We start from the raw sequence: 23,093 nt of genomic DNA, 5'->3' as shown, positions 1-23,093 counted from the left end.
TTAATCTGTATGAGAGCCTTTCTAATTAAAGCAGACCTGTTACTATTAAAAAAAAAAAAAGCAGAACATTCTGTAATCCTGGATTATCAGTGATTGAACAAGAAACTTCAAATTTCTTTTTGAAATAGAGTATCACTCAGAAGCAAGAATTCCAGATCACAAAACCTAGAAAGCATTTTTCTTAAACCAAAATTTATTTTTACAATCACTGTGCACTTTCAGAACAATGCATAAGTTGCAAGAATTTGTGGGGGAAAATCAACTTTTTACATCTGACCAACTCTGACCTTGGCTACCAAACTTGTATTGTACTTGCCCAAACGGCTAACAGGACTGAGATCACAGACGTCAGATTTAGGCAGAGAACACTAAACTTCAGCATGCATCAGTCTGAAGTTGAATGCATAAAATTAAATAAAATTTGTTATCGGGCAAAATTTAAAAACTAAAAATCCAGCATGAAGTTCATACGTAAGGTATCAGTGCTCCTGCCTCCCAGAGTTCACAGAATGCTGTCCCACAACATCCCTACTTGGCGCCCAATGCCTCTTGAGATCACTCGCGGTGGTTGGCATCTCTTCACCTCAAGGTCTGCTAACCGGAACAGGGAGCATGGCGCGTCTGTACCGGACTCTCTGCAATCACAACGTGCAGCGCTGACTTTTCCAGCATTAGGTCTCATAGTCTGCTCTAAGTGGATGGAAAGCGTTACCTGTTAAACTGTGCGCTCTTGGTCGTTACTGAAAAGAAGCTTCTTTGGCCGTAAGTCTTGGCTGTAGGCTTTGGTCCCCACAGAAATGTTGCTACCACCACCTTCTGCCAAAAGAGATGCTTTCACAGAATCAACCAAGGTAAGAAAGCTGAAGACTGGCTTGGGAAGGGATTGCTGAGAACCCAAGAGGCCTTGCCCTCCAGGTCTTGAGAAAGGTCTGATGAACCTTCCTAACAGCAAAAGGCTTCCCAACGTTAGATTAAAAACTGAAGACAACAAAAAGTGCTTTAAAAGTTACGGGCCCGATTGGCACTGGAAACTGCTGAGAAGCACGGAGGAGACTAGTGACAAGGCTTTGGAAGACACGAGACAGCCAGTGAACTGCTCACTTCATTGTGTATCTATCACAAATCTGTGCATGCATATAACAAGTAAGCATTCAGACTGATACGGAACTAATTGCTTACAGAGTACCAGAACGTCAAGCTTTAAGCACCTACCTTGGATGTCAACAAGGAGCATCAGCTCCAGAATAATTCCTGCTCCTGACCGGTGCTTTAACTACTGCCTATATTGAAGTTACAAACCACTTACTGCCTCTTGTTGATTACAGAGATCACAGGCTTAATGAAAACATAGGGACAGCTGCTAATTAAGTACTCATATTGCCACTTCCTTTGCTTTAAATCAACATCCTTTCCCTCTAGCTTAAGTGAAATCAAAATTAAAGGCTCAGTTCCTGTTTTATCTGATGGAACGGGGCGATATTAGAAAAGCCCGTGTTCCATACCCCAGGAACACAGGCACAGAATCACACAATGTTTGGGGTTGGAAGGGACCCTCAGAGGTCACCCAGCCCAACCCCCCTGCAGGAGCAGGGACACCTTGAACCACATCAGGTTGCTCACAGCCCCGTCCAACCTGGCCTGGAATGTTCCCAGGGATGGGGCATCTCCAACCCCAGAACAGAATTTGGAGTCTTGAAACAGGCAAATCACAAAGAGCAGAATCTAAAAACCTCACAGAGAGGCCAGCACAGCAGGCAAGCATCTGAGCTCCCAGCCTTTTCTAGAGACTCTGTTCCCACAACAGCCACAGCAGACAACTCCAACCATGTCATTCAGAAGATTCTACGTGTTCTTTGAAAGGACCAAGGCTGTCACCGCCTGCCCCCCAGCTCCATCCCTCTAGAAGAGGATGTTGCCTTTTACGTGAGTCGGAATATTAGATCACTTGCACAGAAAAAGAGAAAAAAATATTTTAGGGCTTTCTCAGCTTGAATAGATTTAACTGAAGATTCCTCTCCTCTACCTCTTAGAGAAATTGCTCCCGGCTGAGGGAAAATGATGGTCAGTGAGGGAATTCCTACTCTTTCTGTGGGAGGTTACCACAGACAAACACAATTTCCTGGGCAGAACAGCAAAACACCACAAAACAAAGCAGCCAGGGAGACAGAGAACAGCGTGGGTAGGAGGGTTGTGTTCCAACAAACAGGAGCAGAGCCCCCAGGTGACAGCAGCTTGGGGAACCTGGAGAAAGAACTTCCGAGATACAGGCAATCTTCAGCTCAGAAAAATGAGGTACTTGGTACACTTGAAGCAGCCTCAAGCAACTCTACTTGCAGTTAGGGGACTTGGATGCTGACACACTACTTTACGCTTGACCCCAAGTGCCTGACAGCCAAGGCAAGCCTGACACTCTTAACGGACGCTTTTGAGCCAACCTCGTACCTTTAGGTTCGAATCACTCCTGCGTTAGACTGCAGCACAGAGGAGATCGCCCCTTGGCGCAGACTGACCTGAGGCTGGATCCAGCGTGTCCTCCTAACCAGTGGTGGTCGTCGGCCTCTTCGACACAGGCAGAACCTCAGCCTGCAAATGCCGTTAACTCCCCAGTATCGGTGAGGGCTGAACCCAGATCTCAAAGCATTCAAGCTCTCTGAACAACAGAGGGTAAAGAATGCTTCAAATATACTTGGCTTGGATTTCATTGACATGTACCAAATTAAAAGAAAAAAGCTTACTAAAAATATGCATCTTTATTCAAATAAGGTTATCTCTGAACTCCACGTGTCAATTCACATTAGTCAGAAACAAACATATGAAAATGTCAGCTGTTTGAATTTAAAAAAAAAAAAAACAGTAGACAGTCTTGGGTGTTACAGTAATTGATGCATTGAAAAATGTCAAATTTTCTTCAAACAGGAAGTAATTTACAAACCATATAGTGAATTTTACTTTTGAAAGATTCAGGTGTGACCATGTGTTTAATACACCCTGACCAGCACAATGAGATTCTCTTGTCGCTGCCAAATATTTGCTACTTATCATCCACACTTCAAATACGATCACTAGACTTGTTCTCCCCCATACTGTCAAACAGGTTTCCAAGGTGTCTTCTCCTCCTTGTTCTGAAATCTTACTTGATAAGAATCAAACATGCAGTCAGTGTTGGAAGAAACTTTTAGTAGCCAGCCCTAACAGGAGGCTACATTGACTGACAAATATTCTTTATGTCCGAATTTGCTGCTATCACTTCAAGAACAGACAGGGCAGAATTTGAGCTGGGCAATTGGGAGCTTTCCTTTGATCCAGTGAGTGACGAGGCAATTATGGAAGTTCCAAGGAGAGACGACTGTGGAATGAAGCATGAAGCAAAGTTACCACTTTTGGGATGTTACACTTTAGACCTTCTGCTCCCTAACACAAAGGTTTCCTAGGTGCACATGGGAGGTAACATCAGATCTCTTAGCAGCATAAACACACAAGCTGAGCCTCATACTGAAGATACAGTTGTAGGTTCAAGTTTCCCCCTAGTCACCATCCCCAGCCTTCTCTAACAAAAGCACAGGCTGTTCCAGCTTTAAAACAACGTTATGGTTGGGTAAGTTCACAGTAACAAAAAATACAGGCTTCCTCCAACTGATACATTAGGCTGTTCCTCATTATGCCAGATACATGCACCTACTTATCAAAACGCAGTTGCCAGCCTTTCTGTACAAGGGGTCCTGCGACACCTGCTGCAAGAGAGGAAGTTCTGCTCAGGTGTGGCACTGATGCAGGAAGGCTCACAGCTGAGAGGAACAACTGTACATTTTCAGAACAACTTAAGAACATATATTAAGTTTTGTCAGAAGAGTCAGGGTTGTAATAGCTTAGACTCAAGGCACCTGTAAATATTTGCTGGTGTTGAAAGAGCTGAATGGACAAATTCCTATGTGCTATTCTGGCTTATCTGGAAAGTGTTTTCGTTGATTTACCCTATTTATCCAGCAAGATTAGCTTGAGGCAGTAGTTTTCCCAATTAGTACAGAAAAATCTTCTCAAATTCAGAAATGAATCTATAAAGCTATGCCACTTACAGTACGCTCCATACTGTAGCTATGGAAATAGGTACGTAGGTAGTATCATTGCACTGGTGTAGCATAGACATCCACCTTTTGGACACTGCATTTTAAATAACAAAATATATTGCATAGATTTATCATTTCTCCAAACTGACAGGCACGATACTGCAGTGTTCTTCCTTACCTAGATTCCAGATAATTTTTGCAGATTCAGACAAACAGATTAATAATTAAAAGTGAAATATCCTAATGCATTTGTGTATTTTATAGAATTAAAAAAAAAAAGAAAACCCCACCTCATTCTAATTCTACACACAAAGAACTCAAGGACAAGGTTACCACAGATACATAAACAAGGCAAAATGAGTTAATTTCACATTCCTAATTTGGGCCATCTGCCTTGTTTCTTTCCTGAAACAAATGTTTACCTGATAAGCAGTATCAAAAACACATGTTCAATCTTATGCTTTTGATATTAAAGCAGGAATTGAGACACAAAACTGGTTCTACAATAGCTGCTGGATTAACAAACATGTCTGAAGCAACAGCTTGTGAAGAAACGGGTTAACGCCCAGTATCTGTAGTTCAGAATACTTGCCATGTCAATATTTAAATCAAAGCATCTTGTATTTGATACATGAAAGACACAAGACAGCTTTATAAAAGTAAAGACATATTCACACACTGAACACATCCTTAATAAAATCAGATTTGAAGAGGTATAAAGCAGTATCTTTGCTGAAAAAGTTCCACAAATCTCCAAACAAAATTACAGACAGACTTGAAGAAACTACTTTATCACTTTTTCTCTTGCTGCCTAATACCAAAACCCAAAATAAGGAGGTAAGCCTTTATTTGCTTGTTCTATATAGTTTGTTTTCTGTATCAGGTATCAACAGACTGTTAAAGGCCTGTGTCCACATATCAAAAAGTGCTTACATCTATATTTCATTAAGAGTTAGACTTAACTAAATAATTCTTAAACGGTTAAATCCAAGTGGCAAAGAAATGTAATGTTTATAACAAATTTTTACACCACTCCCCCAAAAAATAAAGAAGAGCAGTTGTTTGGGTTTTGTTTTTTGTCTGCTTTTGGTTTTTTGAACTGAGGAGTCAGGACACTTAGTGGCAAGCTTTCTGCACAAATCATCCATCTGCAGTTCTCATTACGAAGAACAGCCAAACCTGGATGTTTCAATTCCCTCCTCTGGAACCTTAACAAAAGAGGAGGAATACAGCATTTGCCTTCCAGTATTTATGAGAAAGTTTGCTGAAAATACAGACTTAGACAGGGTCCACAGTCTTCCCCTATCTAGCATTTGCTCCACTGCTCCCCAGTCTGTTTTTTAACTTTAGCATTAACAGTTTAAATGAGAACTCATTTTGTGTAACAAAATTCAATAATTTACAATATTGAAGTATATCAAACACTACAATTTCCCTCATTTACAGAAGCGTGTAATTTTCTGTGCATACATACTGCTGTTATGTACACACAAAAGGAACGGGTCATCAAAAGAACTTTTTGGCTGCTGCTTCTTGTTGACTCCTGAAAGAAAAAGCAGAGGAGAATTCATGAAGTCCTTACAGTATAAAACCAGCTAACTGGTTTAAATAAATATGTATTTCATTTATTTGAGGATTAAAAGATTCCATTCCTTGTCAACAGAGACTTAGGGAAATCAAATATAAGTCATATCACAGAAACAGGATATAATTTTTTCTATTTACAGAGACATTGGTAGCATCACTATAGTTCCCATTTTGCAACGGGAACAGAAGGAAACAAAACATTCTGGACAGCAGCCAGAAACTGTGAAAAAACATATGAAATTATTTTTAAAATACTTTAACTAAAATTTTCTAAAGCTTCTCAGTATCTGATTGCCCTAAAGATCATCCTAGAAAAGGAAACACACGCAACCAAGCAGTGAAACAACTTACTTGAGATGGGATTTCCTTTTCCCTCTGGCACAGAACGTATTTTTTTTTCTTAGTGGATATAGATACTGTGGATCAACCACACACAGATGCTAGAATTACAAGGGCATCAAAGAGAACCGGAGGGGACCAGCCCCTCATTTGTCTTGGAAGCCATCGTTCCAGTTGATGGCATAGCATGACATGCGTAAGAAATACACTCTCTCCACTTTGTAGAGAAGCAGACACACGATAAAAGTAAGTGCTATCAGCAGCACTGGTCTTACATTAATACTATTTATCCTTCCACAGAGGTAGCAAACGGCATTTTCTCTTTGAAGGGCAATGCAGCTATTTTGGTCCCTACTCCTTATCCTGATTAGCATGTGTGAGAAGCAGGAGGGAAGACTACCAAGCAAGTCAGTCCCGACTCTCAATAGGTTTTCCTTTCATCAATGCAAATTTAATTTGAACAGTATGATATTACAAGGAGGAGGAAGAGAACAGACAAAAAAACCCACCCCAACTAGGGCAGTGGGGGAGGAAAAAGTCCATACACTATCAATATCATATGTAGGAGAGGGATGAAGGGATACCTATTGTAAAAAAAGTTCACTGAGGAATTTTTCTAAGATAGGATAAGTAGCTTGTAGGTACACATAGAAAAAATAAACAAAAAAACAAAACATGAAAAAAACAAAATCCAGTCACATCAGATTTTGTAAAGATATTAATAAACTTCAGTAAGTCCAGCAGAGGACCACAAGAACAGTGGTCAAGAGCTGAAGCACATGCCTCAAGAGAAGAGAGGGAGGGAACTGGGCTTGTTCATCCTGGACAAAAGGGCTCAAGGGGTCTAACAGCAGCTTTCTAATGTCCACGTGATGTTATTGAGGAGACAGGGACAGTTTCTTTACAGAGATGCACATTGTAAGAAAGAGACACAACAGGGCAGGTTCCCACTAGATGGGATACTGCGGGGGTGGAGGGAGAATAAAACAAGCCTCATTATGATAAACAAACATTTTCAGTTGTAAGTTTTCCATTCTTGGAGGTTCTTAAAACCCGACCAGTCTAAACACTAAGCGACCTGGTCTGAATTCAGTGTCAACGCCGCTCTGAGCAGAAGGTTGAACTAGAGGGAACCTCTCAAGGTCTCTTCCAATCTGAACGACTGCTTGTTTTGAAGAAGATTTAACGTAATCATATCATTGCAATTGCACTTCCAGTTAGAAGGTCTAAAATTATTCTAAAATTATATGCTCTGTTGTCTTTAAAGAAAAACATACTTACCTATACATGATATAACCAACGAATAACACTGTTTGCACCGCTACAAATATGAAGAAGTGCACTGTAGATAAGCATGATGGAAACGGTGGCAAGTCTGGACATTTCGATTTCTCATTAGATGGCTAAAACCCAAAAAAAAACAGTATTTGAGAAAAAGAGCAAACAAGACATGCCATCACAAGGCTGTTATATGTAAGAAACAAAACAAGGTTTCTGCAACGTGATCTAAAAATTGGAACACAAGCAGAAAACACAGACAGAAATGACACTATTCTGAAAAATCATAATCTTACTCCCCATCTCACTTGCCCCTTTCACCTTTATGTTTCTCAGATAAACTGACTGATGTTATTTTGAGGGTCATAGGGGAAAGAATCAATCTTTAGTAAATTAACCCAGATATCAAGAACTTTCTATGGGATCATAAGCTAATTCAGCTTAATTGCTACCTAGGCTAGACTAAGGTGCTCCTGAATGCGAATGCAGTCATCTTTCACACTTAGAGACCTTAAGCAGAGCCTGCCCGAGTTTCCCCTGGTTAAAGCTCTCCCTTCTGTGCAGAAGCAATAGAGAATCTCCTCTGTATAGAGCGGTTAAGCTGGGGGACAAAGACAAAAAAAGCACCCAGAAAACCTAACTACTTGACCTTGTTTCCCCAGGAAATTAAGGCTAAAAATCATGCTCTGTGTGCAAAACTTCTCATCAAGACACAGATCATGCAGTTAGGTCAAGGCAGTGCAGTTTTAGCGAAGCAGCTTAATGAAGGATTAATTGCTCTGTAAATTGCATGCTGGCTCATCCTAGCTTTTCACTAACAGCCAAATAAAGAAGTATTACAGTCATGCTTTACACTACCAGCACATAAATTACCATATTTCGTTGCACTAAATGCTCAATGTCCCTCTTTACTACATGAAGGTGTTCTTTAATGTCATTGAAGTGCTGAGTTGTTTCATAGACTCCTGCAGCAGAGCCAGGATGCTGAGCTCCACTGATCAACCTCAGAGTATCAGCCATGGAATTTCTGAAACAAGACGAACAACAAAACATCTTTCAGCACAGAATAGCTTTGCTACAAACAGCAGTTATTTCTGGACACCTTTTAGGCCATTAAAATTAATGTGAAATACATAGCTGCCCTAAAAGGCAGAAAACATGTTTTCTAGCTTCCAAGAATACCTATCAAGAGATAATTCCCTTAATCAAACCACGATTTTAAAAAAAATATTTAATTCCACAGACAGTTTAAATTTGTACACTGCACCATCTCCCGAAGTCACGATGAAAACAAGATCTGGCAAATATTCTGTTGCTAGACATCTGCTTTGCCTGACTGATGAAGTCTAAAACAAGTGTTTTATCTGAGGCTCCTACAAGGCTTTAGGATAAGCAGAGTTTAATGCAATCTTTGAAGAAAACCAAAAGCTGTTTGAAAAATAAATAAATAAAAGCACTCATGTAAGAAATAAAAATAAAGAAGAGGCTTTAGGGATAAGAAAAGATTTAGATACATCCTTGTTTCATGATTATCATTTATATGTGAAACTCATTTCCCATATGCATTGTCATAATACTTAATATTGTCTTCATGTGAATTCATTTTGCTTCTACAACAAATCAAATTAAATCCGTAAAAAGTTGACGTTCCTTAACTAATTCTGTTTGAGGTAAACTAGTCAATGAGAGAAAAACACTTAATCTCCAATCAATATGTTTATATAATTTTCCCCTACTATGATGTCTCTTTTCAGTTGCAAAGAGGATTATTCTGCAGCCAAAATATTTGTCATGTGAATGTTAATCTCTTCATTATTAACAGAATAAACAATCAAAATGTATGTCTTTGGATTTTTTTTTTTATTTACTTAAAACTTTACATTTTGTTCAGATGAGAGCTTACTTTGATGCCTTCAAGGTAAAGTCCTAACTCTTTGTTCAGTGGTCAGCAATTTAACAGAGGATCATAGAATGGTTTGGGTTGGAAGGGATCATCTGCTCCGACCCCCCCGCCGTGGGCAGGGACATCTTTCACTCCATCAGGCTGCTCAAAGCCCTGTCCAACCTGGCCTTGAACACTTTCAATTGTAACTTTCACATGAGAAAAAAAACAAACCACAAGCCCCAAACCTGGCTCGAATACTATTCATTGAGTAAACTGGCAACAACAACATACAATCATATCCATAAGTGTTATACAAAGTTGTATTACTGATTTTAAATGGCTCGTATTCATTGTGAAAACAGCAAGTTAAGCATCAAAACTTAAATGTTTATAAATAATCTTCATAAAGATGTTGCCCATCTTCTAGCTTTGCATCCATTGCCTCTTCATGCCATTAAAATTCAAAAACCACAGAAATAAAATACAACTAAAAAACCAGGAGAAAAGAGAAAACTAGTAAGGTACTACCAGTTTTTCATAAAAATATCACTTTAACACACAAATAAACTTAACATACTAGACTACCAGTATTCTGCATACTTCCCACATAGCCAAAAAGAATTCTTGTCATTTGCAGTAACAAAAAGATCCAATAATTCACCCTTTCCTGTCATCTTTGCAAAAGCTCAATCCCACTTCCAGCACATGTTATAAGACCAATCACTCTCCATAATTACATTTCGTTATTCCAGAGAATGTACTGCACTCTAGGCCAGACGAAGTTAGCCATGGATTTCTGCAACACTCTCCACGTTTACCTCAATAAGCTCATTTTTAATATTGCAAAGTTATCAAAAGGAGTTACCGAAAGCTAGCTATTTGCTTCTGTAAGCCACTGCAAACAAAACTAATCAAGGCAGCTCTCCCCTTCTCTCATTCTACATTTCTGGTTTGGAACTTACACGTACTAGATTAATGCAAAAAAACCCCTCATCTGCCCTAACTTAAGTTAGCATATACGTTATCCAGAAATAATTTTGTATTTTCATATTGTCATTGTATGGATTATTTAAAGTAAATGGATTAATATTTGCCTGTGCATTGAATCAGTGTTATAATAGCCTATCTTAGAAGTCAGTTTTTCACTGGAAGATGTTTTTCTTAACTAACCCATGCAACCACCATCAGGACCACTGCTTAATAAATGCTGATAGTAATTCCCTCTGTCCACATCCATCACGTTGTTTGCCTTGCCCCACTAGTCTCAGTGCTAGAACACGTGTGACACTCACTTTGTTCCTCTCCCTCCTAATGCCACCATCCCTACGTAATTAACAGAAATCTGCCCGCACACCCACCTTCCCCCAGACTGATCCACTGTTTGTTAAAAGCAAAATAACTTCCCTAAATAGACACTGTATCAAATTTAATTTACATTTACTTTTGCATGAACAACACCATGCTGATAGTTTCTATTGTATGAACATGCAAGATTCTTTTGTAATCAGATGATTAAGAAACCCACAAATCTTGACAAGAAAATTACTTAGTAAGTCCTTTTCCTCCGGGATGACCAGCAGTGCAACAGCGGGCTGTTCATTTCTATCTATAAATAAAGCATTTCTTTAATCTAAGAAAAATATTAAGATGATGTTACGCAAACTCATACCTAGTAAGTAGTCACTAAAAGGGCAGACTGCCAACGTTAACAAGAAAATCTAATTTGCTTGCAAGGTATAAAGATTTGTCAAGAATATTAACATAAAAGCTTTTGTGGAAGAACAAGTGCAAAAATGGAAGCACTCTAATCTTCATTTTACAAAAAACTGACCTACTTAGATAAATCACAAGAGCTGCTCTTGAAGTAATAAAGGAAAAAACCCACAAGCGCTTATATACTACAACATCAAATTGTAGGTATTGTCTTTCTCCCATTTTTTAATCTCGAGGTAAGGAATGTTTTAACCACTATAAATGAAGGGTTAAACCAACTTAAAGACATTACTGCTAAAGGCAGTAATTGTAAAATATCTACAAGCAGTACAGACATCCCTATCAAACACAGGAATTTTCTCAAATCCATTTTAGCAGTATAGCACCTTCAACATAAGACAGTTACTTCATTTGGTAACGTAGTTTGAAAAGGTGCAGCATACCTCTCAATTGACTTTAAAAACTGCATCTTAAAAACCAAAATTACTAATCCCTTGGGAATTTGCACACGTCCCTGCAGATACAGAAGTATTCTGAGAAAGTTAACTGGCAGAAAGTCTGCTGTCAAAAAACCCAAACCAACCAAACAAAAAAACCACCCCCAGGAGTCTTAACATAGTACAGTTAGATTCCAGTAAGCTACCCGAGATTGCCAAAAAGTGAATTCACCCAGGCAAGAAAACAGGTCTGTAATTGTCCAAGTCTCCTTTAACGTGATTATCTTTTGCCACAGAAGACACCGATATATCAGTTGATAGGCCTGGTTTTCACACAGTAAGTAAAAATTAGACCATAAAATATTCATGCCCTTAAAATACAAAAGTATTTTTTTAAGTAATAGCATGCAGCCCATGCATAGAGAACAAACAGGCATTTCTAACACAGCAGAGTTTAACATTTTTTTCCCATTTTTCACTAACCTACAAGAAATGGGGGCAGGATTACAAAAATGGTCTACACAATACATTGGCACATGAAAAAAAACCCCAACACATTTCTGTCTTTACTATGCAAAGTAAGTGAAGTAATTTAATATTAGAGTGCTTTTTTTTCCCCTCCCCGTAAGTACTGTATGACAATATGCCTTAGCACCTAACAAACCAAGGAATTTTTAGTCATAGTTGGGTTTCCAGTATCTCCAAGGATGGAGATTTTATTTGTAATATTGTACAACAATAAACTCATATAATCATTATATCAGGACTAGACTGAATATATGAACAAGATACTCCAATACAACTTTTTATTTTTAGGTTCACTAGCTATAAATTGAAGGCATTTATGCTCATGTCATTATCAATACTCCAGTGAGGCAGCAGGTTAGCACACAGCAAAAACCAATTGCTTTTAGAGGGACTGGACTTACCTGCTGAAGTGGAATCTCATGATTAAAAAAAAAAAAAAAAAAAAAAAAGAGGCAAATGAGGGGGCTTAGCCACCCTAGGGACACGAACTCACTTTATTATAGAAATTAAATGTATGCAGAGAGTCATCACTAAGAAACCAATACAGAGAAATTTCAAGTTTGTCAATATTGTCTACTGAAATAATAAATAGGATTTAGAAGGTGGAAAATAGTATAAAATTCAAAACACAGCCTTGATATTTATAAAGCATTTACCTTATTTCATTTACTTGTCTAATGACCTCTTCTTGAGTTTTCACAACTGTCTCAATCTCTTGCTGGGAAACCTGGGGAAGGGGGCAGGAGAAGAAAAAGATCAACGTCTCTTGGAAAAAGCAAATTGATCATGCTGCTGAAATTAGGCTGAGCTATCAATCACGGTGATGGGAGGTTTTTTATTTGTTTACCTGTCCTTGTTGACCTGGAAAACCAGCTCCTCTTTTAGCAATCTCATCTGTGACTGCAGAGACGTACCTCCTCTGCTCATCCAGAATCATGTCCAATTGCCTATTAAGCTGTTTGATTTCAAGATGAATTCGATTCTGCCCCTCAAAGATTTGCCTCAGTTCACGATCACTTACAGTTTCAAAAAGATCATCCGCTGCTAAGGAAAAAGCATAGGTAATTCTTACATATATGCATGCCTCATAAGTTGCACTGTATCATTTTTCTTGGACCCTTCAAGTTTCTACATTGATAAACTTTTTTCCCCATAGTTTGATATATTTGGTGTTTATTTATCACCATTGCCATAGCAAAGGATACCCAAATGGCATCAGAACAACTGAACAGACACAACCACATTCAAACCCAGACTCCATCTTAGAGTTCCTATTTCAATACTTGGGTAATGTGCAACATAAAATGGAAATAGGATACTGCTATTATTAGGAGGCAGCTATCTTTGCGTAAGCTAGCTTTGTATTACCAACCATCCTCCAGAAGAGATGTGCAGGTATTAAGTAACAGCTACTTTTTAGACAAAGCAAGCTTTAAAGTGTAGCTTGAAATAGAGAAGTGACTGCACATTTTGAGTGAGTTCCTCTGCAGCTTCAACAACATCAGAAAGTCCAAAAGACTCTGTGGCAAAAAGATTATTATTTCTTACAATGGAAGGCTGGACAATATTTCAAAAACACAGATGAAGTTAAAATGGTGTAGGACCTTTAGAACAGTCATAACTTACTGTGCAAAAAAAGATGACAACCTGAAATTTCAGGTCTAAATGCCTAAAGTATATTCCTGGTATGTATGTGTTCAAATACAGCTAATTCAATCCACAAAACTAAGAAATAGACTGGTTTCCATTATATTTTCAAATAAGCAGGTTCTTTTTGCCCAGCTCTTAAAAAAATTTTTTTTAAAAAAAGCCAAACCAAGCAAACAAACAAAACCCCCACCATGTGCAATAGCAGAACAAGTCAAAGCACTGTGGCCAAACACTCAGAAAAGTGGGCAAGAGTCATTATTATAATTTTCCTAAATTAAATGTAATTTTAAATCAGTGGTAAAATGCTGTTCAGCCTGAAATATCTTTAAACCAATGCTTGCTGAGAGCTGCAGATATGTGGTATCAATAGTGGAAAGGGCAATTCTGCCTTACCCAGACAAACTTAAATTTCTTATCAATAACCCAAAATATAAAGCCCGCAGCTTTTAACAACATCAAGCTGGAAATGTGGTTATTGGCTAACCCACACAGCAGCACTGAATGCCAGCTGATGCTGTGGTGTCGAAATTGACAGAACCCACCACACACCCAGGACTAGCCCAGCATTAAAAAGCTTTTCCAAGTAAGAACATGTTCCAAGCACATCCACTAGCCCATCTTCGACAACCATCCATAAAACAAGATGGGAAAAAAAAAGTTTGTTATGAATGTGCAGAAACAGACCAAGCAGATGACCTTCCAAATAACCAAAAAGGCCATGCTTCCTCAATCATCACTTTACAGAGGGCTGCATGACCTTCTCTCTCGTCTACTGTTCCATACAGATCCTCGTCATTCCCATCATGTTTCCATTCGTTTTTGTTCTCAATCCAGGCATGACAAAAGGGACTTTATATTTCAGAAAACACTTTACAAACAAAAGACAGAAGATTCTTAAAGTAAGTAACATCAGTAGGAGCTTAGTAAAATCAGTCAGAGTATCAGGCCCTAGGTTCTGAACATCCCGGAAAGCAAACGTTTTCCTTGACAACTGAAAAGTCACTCAAATAACTTGCCTGGCTGTCCTTGCACATCAGGATGTTCCTTTTGAAATTCTTCTTTCTTTTTATCCAATTCTTGTTGAAAGTGTTCAAACTCTTCTTGATACTTCTCTTTATCTTTTTGAGGAATTTCTGCATCTGGTGTTGGCTTTAAAACATTATCAAAGGGGAGGGAGATATTTTTTCATGCTCTCCACCACTCCTATATAACTTATTCTCCAGCAAGGCTGTTCAGATTTCAGATTTGAAGACATAACACAATTAGCGGAGCACATTAATATATTAAGTTGAAGTGAGAAACCAGACATTCCTATGGAGACCCATAGCTTTTTCCTGATACACACGTACTTTCTGCGATTAAAAAGAAATCAAATTTACAAAGATAGATGCTATTTCGTGGTACAGAAGTGTTCTAGAGGTATGGTAAGTTGAAAGAAGAAGAGATTATCTGTTCGCTGTCCAAACAAAGTATACTTTTTAGTTTGTCTTCTCTGCATGTTTTGATCTAACATCAGGACTTTTGTCAATTCAGTGTTGCTTCAAGAATTCTGGTCTTGAAATTGTTAATTAAAACATTACTGAAACATTAAAGTATTAGTCTCATTTTTCTAACACAGATGACAGCACAGCTACATGCCAAAATCCTGGAACAGGGATGTCAAGTGTGACTTCAGAGGAAATGCCATAATCTGGTGTTACATGTAAAACATATACAATAACATACTTTACTAATTATGAATAAAGATGCTTACTACTTCCTTCCCAGGCTCGGTCAACTGGAAGGTCAGAAAAGACAGGACATCGTGATCATCTGTATTCAACAAACAAACAAAAAAAACCCCCCCACTGTTAGTTGCTACTGCTACACATTACAAACCCTGGTACTTCCCAAGTCAACCTTGCACTTGCAAAGGATCTCCAGGCAACAGCATCCTCCCAAAGTCCTCCCAAGAACTTATGCAGCGGGGAATGAGACTGCACAATGTCTTTGTCAGGACAAATTCAAAGTCCTTTTGCTCTAGCCAGGAAAATGTCTAAGCATATCAGTAATTTGGGAATGGGAGAGGATTAATTACATCATCACGGTCAAAAATAGGTATAATGGATGAACACTAGCAGTAAAAAAAAAAAAAAAAAAAAGAAAAAAAAAAAAAAAAAGTCTTTTGCAAGCCCTGCCAGTCTCCACACCATTTGTCACAATTTTTAACATTTGCTACCTGCAAGTCCCCCTGTTGCTGCAGATATTCCAAAATATCCTTGTGATGGCAACACCATATCGTCCACTTTAGCACAAAATTCATAGTCTTCTTTATCCGGAGTAAAGCCATTATTAATTAATACCTAAAAGGATAAATGATTACAATTTTTACCACATAAATCTATTTGTGTTAATTGCTTTGTCAGTTTACAGTAATGGTAACAAATACAACTTATTGGGTAATTCAGCAGCTGATACTAGAAACCAAAAACTGTTTCTTTTCTGAAAGACACTTTTTACAAAGAAAATGCATAAAGCTTTCTATTTTAAAATGGAAAAAAAAAGCCTGCTTCAAAATTCAGCATGAACAAGTCAACATTTTCTATTCATCACCTAAGAGGCCATACCACATAGAATTCAGACACATACAGAAAAGTATTCATTTCAATTTTAAGAAACAGCCAGACAAGTTAGTGCATGGAAAGGAACACATAGGGGAAAGGGATACCATTAGGAGAGATGAAGGAAGCCAAGGGATGGCACGGCACCGCCCAAGGGTGCTAACGGGAGCATTTACACTGTTCCAGGGAGCACTGAGGGTTACGAGCACGTCTGAAGTGCTTGTACACTGACACACGCAATATAAGAAACAAAGAGGACAAACTGGAAGCATTGGTCTGTTCCCAGAGCTATGATGTCATTGGTAGTGGTGAGACTTGGTGAAATGAGTCCCACAACCAGAGCGCAGGGATGACGGGCTATAGGCAGGGCAGGTGAGGTGGAGGTGTCACACTGTATGTAGTGGAGAGGCTTGAGTGTACAACCCTTACAGTTAGAGATGATGTGATTGAGAGCCTCTGGGTGAGGATTACGGGGATGGTGCAATAACATCAACTCTGGTTCAAGAAATTCCCAACTCAGGGATCATTAAAGGCCAGTCTATCAAAAGTATACATCCCAGTAAGGTTCTGGGCAACAAAAATTCTTCGTCTGATCTAGAAGAGTCATCCCTTACTGTTCCTAGGTTGATTCTAAGCTTAGAGAGGTTCTCTCTTCCTCCACAGATGCATTTGCAGAACTGCTAAGGCTAGCAGCAACATTTGGGCCAGAGGAGTTCCTAGATAAGGCATCAGGGGCCAAGCGCATTCAAAAAGGGAGCAACCTTGGAGTCTGAAATTTAATTTTCATTCAAGAGTAACAGACAGTTTATACCATTACAACACAGTACAAGGTCCACCCTCTTTTAGGTGCGTTCATGTTTACTTTTAGAGAAACTTTTACTACAAAATGACAGCTGTGTGTTTTGTGGCTAATACCCATGAATAGCACCTTTTTAGAAGGAATCTGAAGCAAAGAAACACACACTTGATAGCTGTCGCAAACCAGCACCACATTAGTATGTGTCCTTATCTAGAAGGAATTCACTGTCATCTGAATAGTATTTAAGAAGTCTTGAAGACTCCCTTATACCAGTGGTTTTCTATCTTCTTTAATCTTCAAAGCCCTACTATTTTTTGGAGGTGGGAAACCTCGAGTAGCAAACGTAAATCTACTGTCAAAGACCAAGCTTCAGTTTTTTAGTCACATTTCAAGAACCTCTGACAATCAGCTACAAAACCCTCTGCGGCTCTCAGATCAGCTTGAGAAATACTGTTCAAGTTAGGGAGCTGCTCAACCACTTGGAAGCTGAGGAACAGATGATGGCTTTGGGACACCTCTACAGGCAAGTCAACAGAAGGATCTGAGCATGTACATTAGCTTGACTGACTCCCAAGTAACATCAGAAAAATCAACAATACCTGCTGAGTCAGCTCAGGAAGCTACAGATGCATTAATGTAGCTAAAAGAACTCATCTAGCGTTTGAACATACTGCACCTCCTTCCAACTTCTACTGCCGAGCTCCACATTTTCAAGAACATTGGAATTAACATATGGGGTCTTTAGGTTTTGAAATAGTTGCAACAATCTCACACTTAAAAAGCTGAGAAATAGGAGTAATTATGTTATTTCAGAATACTTACCGTCAATGATTTTTGGTAGTATGCTATCTTTACTCGAACAGGATAGGGCTTGTTACGGAAGTCCCTCTGACAGGATGCCAATGCTTGCGTGGAACCATCACTATGCAAGAAGACAACTTGCATAAAACTATATCTTATGATTTATTAGCTAAGACAAAAAAGCATCAGTGTATCACTTAGCAACATCATGCTAGTTTTTCAATACGCAAGTTTTTCAAAAGCTGTCCCACAACTGCACTGAGCTTTTCTGAAGTCTGGGATCAACAGCACCAGATGCTTTACAAAGGACACAATACAGGTAGAATGCAGTAATGGGGAAATCTGTTTGCTTCTAAGACATATTCCTGCACTTGTGAACCGAGATGGAAATAAGCTATGGCCCAGACTGCACCAACTAAGCTAGACACCTCTCTTCGCAGAAGATCTAAAAAGATGTCGATTGTGCTGCTGACAATAAACAATCAGGAATCAAAATGAAACCAACTAAATTTAATAACAGGCAATTAGCTTTCAGTTAGTCACTTTTGGCAGTTATTAGCCATGTGTGGAAGATATCCATAACAGTGAAGAGGTAAAAAGTCTGTACCTCCATTATCTGAGTTCACCCGTGAAAAGGACACATGCCATTTAAATACCCATCAGCTGCCAATTTCTGTGCTGTTACTGCCAAAACAGTGTTTTAACAAATAGAAAAACTCAAATGTAAAGGAAACAACATCGTTTCATATGAAAGAACCTCCATGTTTCTCAAAGAGTTTCATGCAACATTTCATCATTCAAAAGCAAACATTCATCGTTAACACTGAAAATAAACTTACTTCTGATGGTCATACAGAAGTTTTCCATTGTTGCCTACAACAATCACTCCAGGATTGTTTTTCTAGAAAAAGAAATAGTAAATAAATGGAATAGTTTAATATGAAGTGAAACACAAGTAACATCACTGACAGCCTTTCTGTGATACAACACTTACACTACAGATACACCACAGATGGTTTTATTCTTTCTGTACTTCAGGATTACACAAGCAAAATGACAGAGTAGCACTGTGTCATGCTGCATGCTTTGCAAGAGACTGCTACACTCTTTGCATAGTCAGGGGTGAGAAAACCCACACAAATCAAGTTCCTGGATATACTACCAACTACCATCATTTGACAAATACAGAAATATAAAAGCCACAGATAGGAGAAATTCGTATGTAGTGAAGATACAGATCTTAAAACTAACAGATGACTTAATACACCCAACTTTGGCTACATAACACTGGAAAAAACCATCCAAACAGACACTATGTTCACATCCTACTGCTCTTGTCACAGTCATTAGAAAAACCTTAGGAGCTATCCGTCAGAGACTAAACAAAGCCAGCTGAACACATCCCCAGTTATTTAAATTGCTAGAGGATGAGAACAAACTAAAACATAATGGCAGAACAGATTTCCAGTGCTATTGCAATTGCCTCCAGCAGTTTATGGAGTGAACTCCAGGTTTTACAAGAGCACAAGATTTCAGAGTTAATCTCCCTTCCCCCTTCAACATTTCAATTCATCATCTCCTAAAGTGTACTGGTTTTAGCTATCATCGAGCTAAATTTCTTCAGTGATAGCTTGTATGGGGCTATGTTTTGGATTTATGATTAAAACAGTGTTGATAACACAGCAAAGTTTTACTTATTGCTTACACAGCCTCAAGGCCTTTTCTGCCTCTCACCCACCAGTGAGAGGCTGGGGGGCACAAGGAGTTGTGAGGGGACAGCTGGGACAGCTGACCCAAGGGTATCCTAGATCGTATGGATCACGCTCAGCAATAAAAGCTGGTGGAAGGAGCAAGAGGGGAATGTTTGGAGCGATGGCGTTTGTCTGCCCAAGTCACCGTTACGCGTGATAGAGCCCTGCTGTCCTGGAGATGGCTGAACCCCTGCCTGCCAAGTGAATTCCTTGTTTTGCTTTGCTTGAGTGCATGGCTTTTGCTTTCCCTATTAAACTGTCTTTATCTCAACCCACAGTTTTCTCACTTTTACCCTTCCGATTCTCTCCCCCATCCCAGCAGGGAGGGGTGAGCAAGCAAGCAGCTGTGCAATGCTTAGCTGCCTACTGGGGTTAAATCATGACATAAAAGAATACACTGTCCCACTAGACAGCTTACCAGCTCTTTAGAAGAGAAAACAAGACTCAGATTCTAAGAATTCAAGAAATAATGTCCTTCTCAATTCACAGTGTTGGGGTAGGGTGGTCCTTTGTCTTATAGAAGCCCACTACAACCAAACTGTTTCTTTTCCTTCACCACACAGATTGTGACAACAGAACAAGTACACTGGTATACAGAAATACATCAATGTTTCTACTTCTCAGCAATGAAGTTTGGTTAGCTTAATTGTTTTGACATCAGTATTACCTGCTCAGTGCCACCAGAATACTTCAATGTCATCTTCTTACTGTTTATTTCAGTTTAACAACAGTAATACTGAATTAGTTCATAGCATACACACACATACTCTGCACAAAGGGAGCACAAACAATACAATTTCAAACCACTCATGAATGCAACTGAAGTCTAATCTACCTTAGAGCACAGCAGACAGCTACTAACAAAAGTATTCAACGCTAATGGTCGATGGGCAGTCCAATGTCTGCTGGGGTTCTTGTATGGATGCAAGCACACCCAAGAACTTGAAAGACAGTGGGGAATAACTCCTCAATTTTTTGCCTCCAAAGGTCACAGGAAAGACGTGCAGTCAACTCTTGCAATATTTAGTGTGGTTCTTACAATTTCAACTGTTCAGAGCTATGAAGCTGTATTTCTCTTTAAAAAGCTCTTGTCACTACTTCTACAAAGAAACAAAAACTCAACTCTAGTATAACCTAGAGCCTTAGAAGGAAGAGGAAAAAAAGCTTTGCAGTTTTTAAATCAGCATCATAACCAGTGTGCTTTGAGTTAGCAGTACTAGATGAAGTCTACTTCTGGATGCTAGCATATCAGGCTGGGGAACAGCACCAAAAAGAATTTCTCTGTACCGGGACTGAAGAAAGTAACAGGTTGTCATGAAAAAAAGTCTTACAAACTTCAATATTTAAGACATGTCAGACCAATAAAGGCACGATGAAGACTTTTGTTTTGACTAGAAGTGACACGTCATCACTTTCTGAAATAGGGTTTCACACCACAAAGTTCTAGCAAACAGTGTTGTCCACATGCAATTTTTGACAGCTGGCATCTTCAGCCAGCTAAACTATGCCATTGTCCATATTCCTGCCAGAAGCCAGAAAAAAAAGGAAGAAAAAATAAAAATTAAAAAAAAAAAAAAGGATTTAAATTCTATGTCTTGTCTTTGAAGATCAGAAACATAAACATCACCTTCAGTCTTCCAACTTTTATATAGGATTAAGTTTGCTATATATCAAAAGCCATATGTAGGAAAAAAAGCTTGTACACCTACAAAAATTTATCTAAAACATCTAAAAGCAAGCCAAAGTAGTGCAGGAAAAGCAAAAGAAGCAAAGCAGACCTACTATGTATCGTCAAAGTTTCCCAGGATCGTTCTGGACTGGAAAACTGGAAATTCAAAACAGCAACTGTCACCCCCATCTGCTACAGAATTTTTGCTGCTGAGCTACTCAAGGCAGATTTGTTGCAAGAAAAAGAGCATCTCTGAAGACAGAGACACACAGTTGTGTTTCCACAGTGTCGTATTTGGTACAATACGCCTCTTCCAAAGCACCCATCTTTAGATATATCAACATTTCAAATTGTGCATGGACATTCCAAATTTCAGCTTGTACTTATGTACATGGCATTTTCCCTCCAAATCTAACACATTAAACAATGTACAGATTCATTATGTGTTACGCTTCAACTTTCAAGCTTAAAAAAAAAAAAAAAAGTTTAAAAAAGTCTAATAAAGAAACCTGTAAGGAAGCTTGACTATTTTAATATATCTTTTCAAAGTGAAGGGGGGGGAGAGTAGGAAAATAACATCCTATTTTTTTTCCCCACAGTTATATGTACAAAACAGGCAGAAAATTAATTTATAATCCTTGCTAGAAGAGTTTGCTTCTGACTAACCTTTCCATCATTGTCAAAGGAATCAAAGAAAATTCCAACACCATTCCATTTATCAGCTGCCCCGAAAACAGGACCTTCCAAGCCTTGCTCTTCTGTAAACCAGATTGCCTATTAGAGAAAGCAAGTAACAGTCATAAGTCAAGATTCACTATTTCAAGTATGTCTATTTTTTTTCAGTTAGATCAAATTCTCAGTACCAATCCATCAGCTCCAATGCGGCCTCTTCCTGTAACTCGAAAGGTCACTTCAACTTCCCAATATTCAAATACTGACTTGGTTTTTGTCCACACTGATCCTCTTTGGCTTTTCAAAGATGTTGTTATACGAATCTGATCTGCACTTGGTATGGCATCTAGAAAGGAAAGGAACCAACACTGAATACATGGAAGAGAAACTATTGCAAGTGCTTATATAGCTAATTAACAAATCCTCTAAATTGACTAAATTTTCTGGTCTCCTCAACTAGAGAACAGTTTTTAAAATAACTTTTTAGTGGAGTACTCAACCACTTGAGAGGGGAAGAAAAAAACCCAGACCCCCACACCTCTACTTTCAACAGTTTGATTACTGCTGCTTTACAGAAGACTTAATCACCTTCCATTTGGGACCACATGCACAACTTAAATGGAACATTGGTCTTGTTGTCAAGATATGCATTAAATTCATTAAAAAAAAAAAAAATCAGGTTTAGCTTTCTGCTGTATCCCACATGATTTTCAAAAATCACGTATTTCTGTTCTGTTTAAAAACAGATGCTCTAATTTTCCGTTTTAATAGTTTAAAAGAGTAACAGGCATACATTTGGAAAGTTAATTTATTCACTTGTATTAAGTAACATTTATTTTTGTGACTATCTGCTTAAAAAAGCTTGTCTATAGACAGTTTCCTTCATGTCACTTGTAGCACAACAAGTAAGAGTCAAAAGTTAACACTCATGAATTAACAAAAATAAACTAAAGTCTGCCAAAAAATAGAAACACAGCAGAAGTTACTGCAGAGAAGCTACACTAAGACACAGTATCTTATGCACAGTAAATGGAACCTTAGGCACAGTTCAGATCAGTACATCTCACACGGGTGGGGGGACTTAGGCAAGGCTAGATGGTTTTTTGAGTACAATCAAAACCTCAACCCCACAACATACACAAATCGCATAAACTACATCCAGTGAAGTCGTGTTTGCCGAGGCACACTTCCCATGTCAAGCTTTTGCATTAGGGAAGGCAGCAGGGTGGCGGCTCGTCCCAGGCGCGGCGCAGGGGCGCCAGGCCGGCTGGTTTCGGGCAGTGACACATCATCAGTCCGCAACGGGGAGCGCGCAGCGCC

At 38.8% G+C, this 23,093-nt stretch overlaps 1 protein-coding gene across 1 annotated transcript; it reads right to left on the bottom strand.

Moving 5' to 3' along the window:
* Positions 1-4,248: 4,248 nt before the first annotated feature.
* Positions 4,249-22,368, bottom strand: LMAN1 (lectin, mannose binding 1). The gene is made up of 13 exons (XM_035892961.1): positions 22,362-22,368; positions 21,965-22,119; positions 21,768-21,875; positions 18,521-18,582; positions 17,703-17,802; positions 15,700-15,823; positions 15,235-15,293; positions 14,498-14,630; positions 12,679-12,875; positions 12,488-12,558; positions 8,142-8,295; positions 7,272-7,393; positions 4,249-5,607 (listed from the first exon to the last, which is right to left on the bottom strand). Exons 1-13 carry the CDS (start codon positions 22,366-22,368, stop codon positions 5,571-5,573), a joined length of 1,329 nt encoding a protein of 442 aa, XP_035748854.1. The 3' UTR covers positions 4,249-5,570.
* Between the last annotated feature and the right edge of the window lie 725 nt (positions 22,369-23,093).

Source organism: Egretta garzetta, unplaced genomic scaffold (genome assembly GCF_000687185.1).
Source record: "Egretta garzetta isolate BGI_Z169 unplaced genomic scaffold, ASM68718v1 scaffold384, whole genome shotgun sequence".
Lineage (NCBI taxonomy): Eukaryota > Metazoa > Chordata > Aves > Pelecaniformes > Ardeidae > Egretta > Egretta garzetta.
This window is presented reverse-complemented; position numbering and strand designations above follow the sequence as displayed.

Bases quoted from the DNA above. Each gene is read 5' to 3' on its own strand.
- LMAN1 (XM_035892961.1), bottom strand. The intron at 15,824-17,702 runs GTAAGTATTCTG...TTATCCTTTTAG, and splicing joins ACTACCAAAAATCATTGACG to GTATTAATTAATAATGGCTT. The intron at 14,631-15,234 runs GTAAGCATCTTT...AATGTTTTAAAG, and splicing joins CCGAGCCTGGGAAGGAAGTA to CCAACACCAGATGCAGAAAT.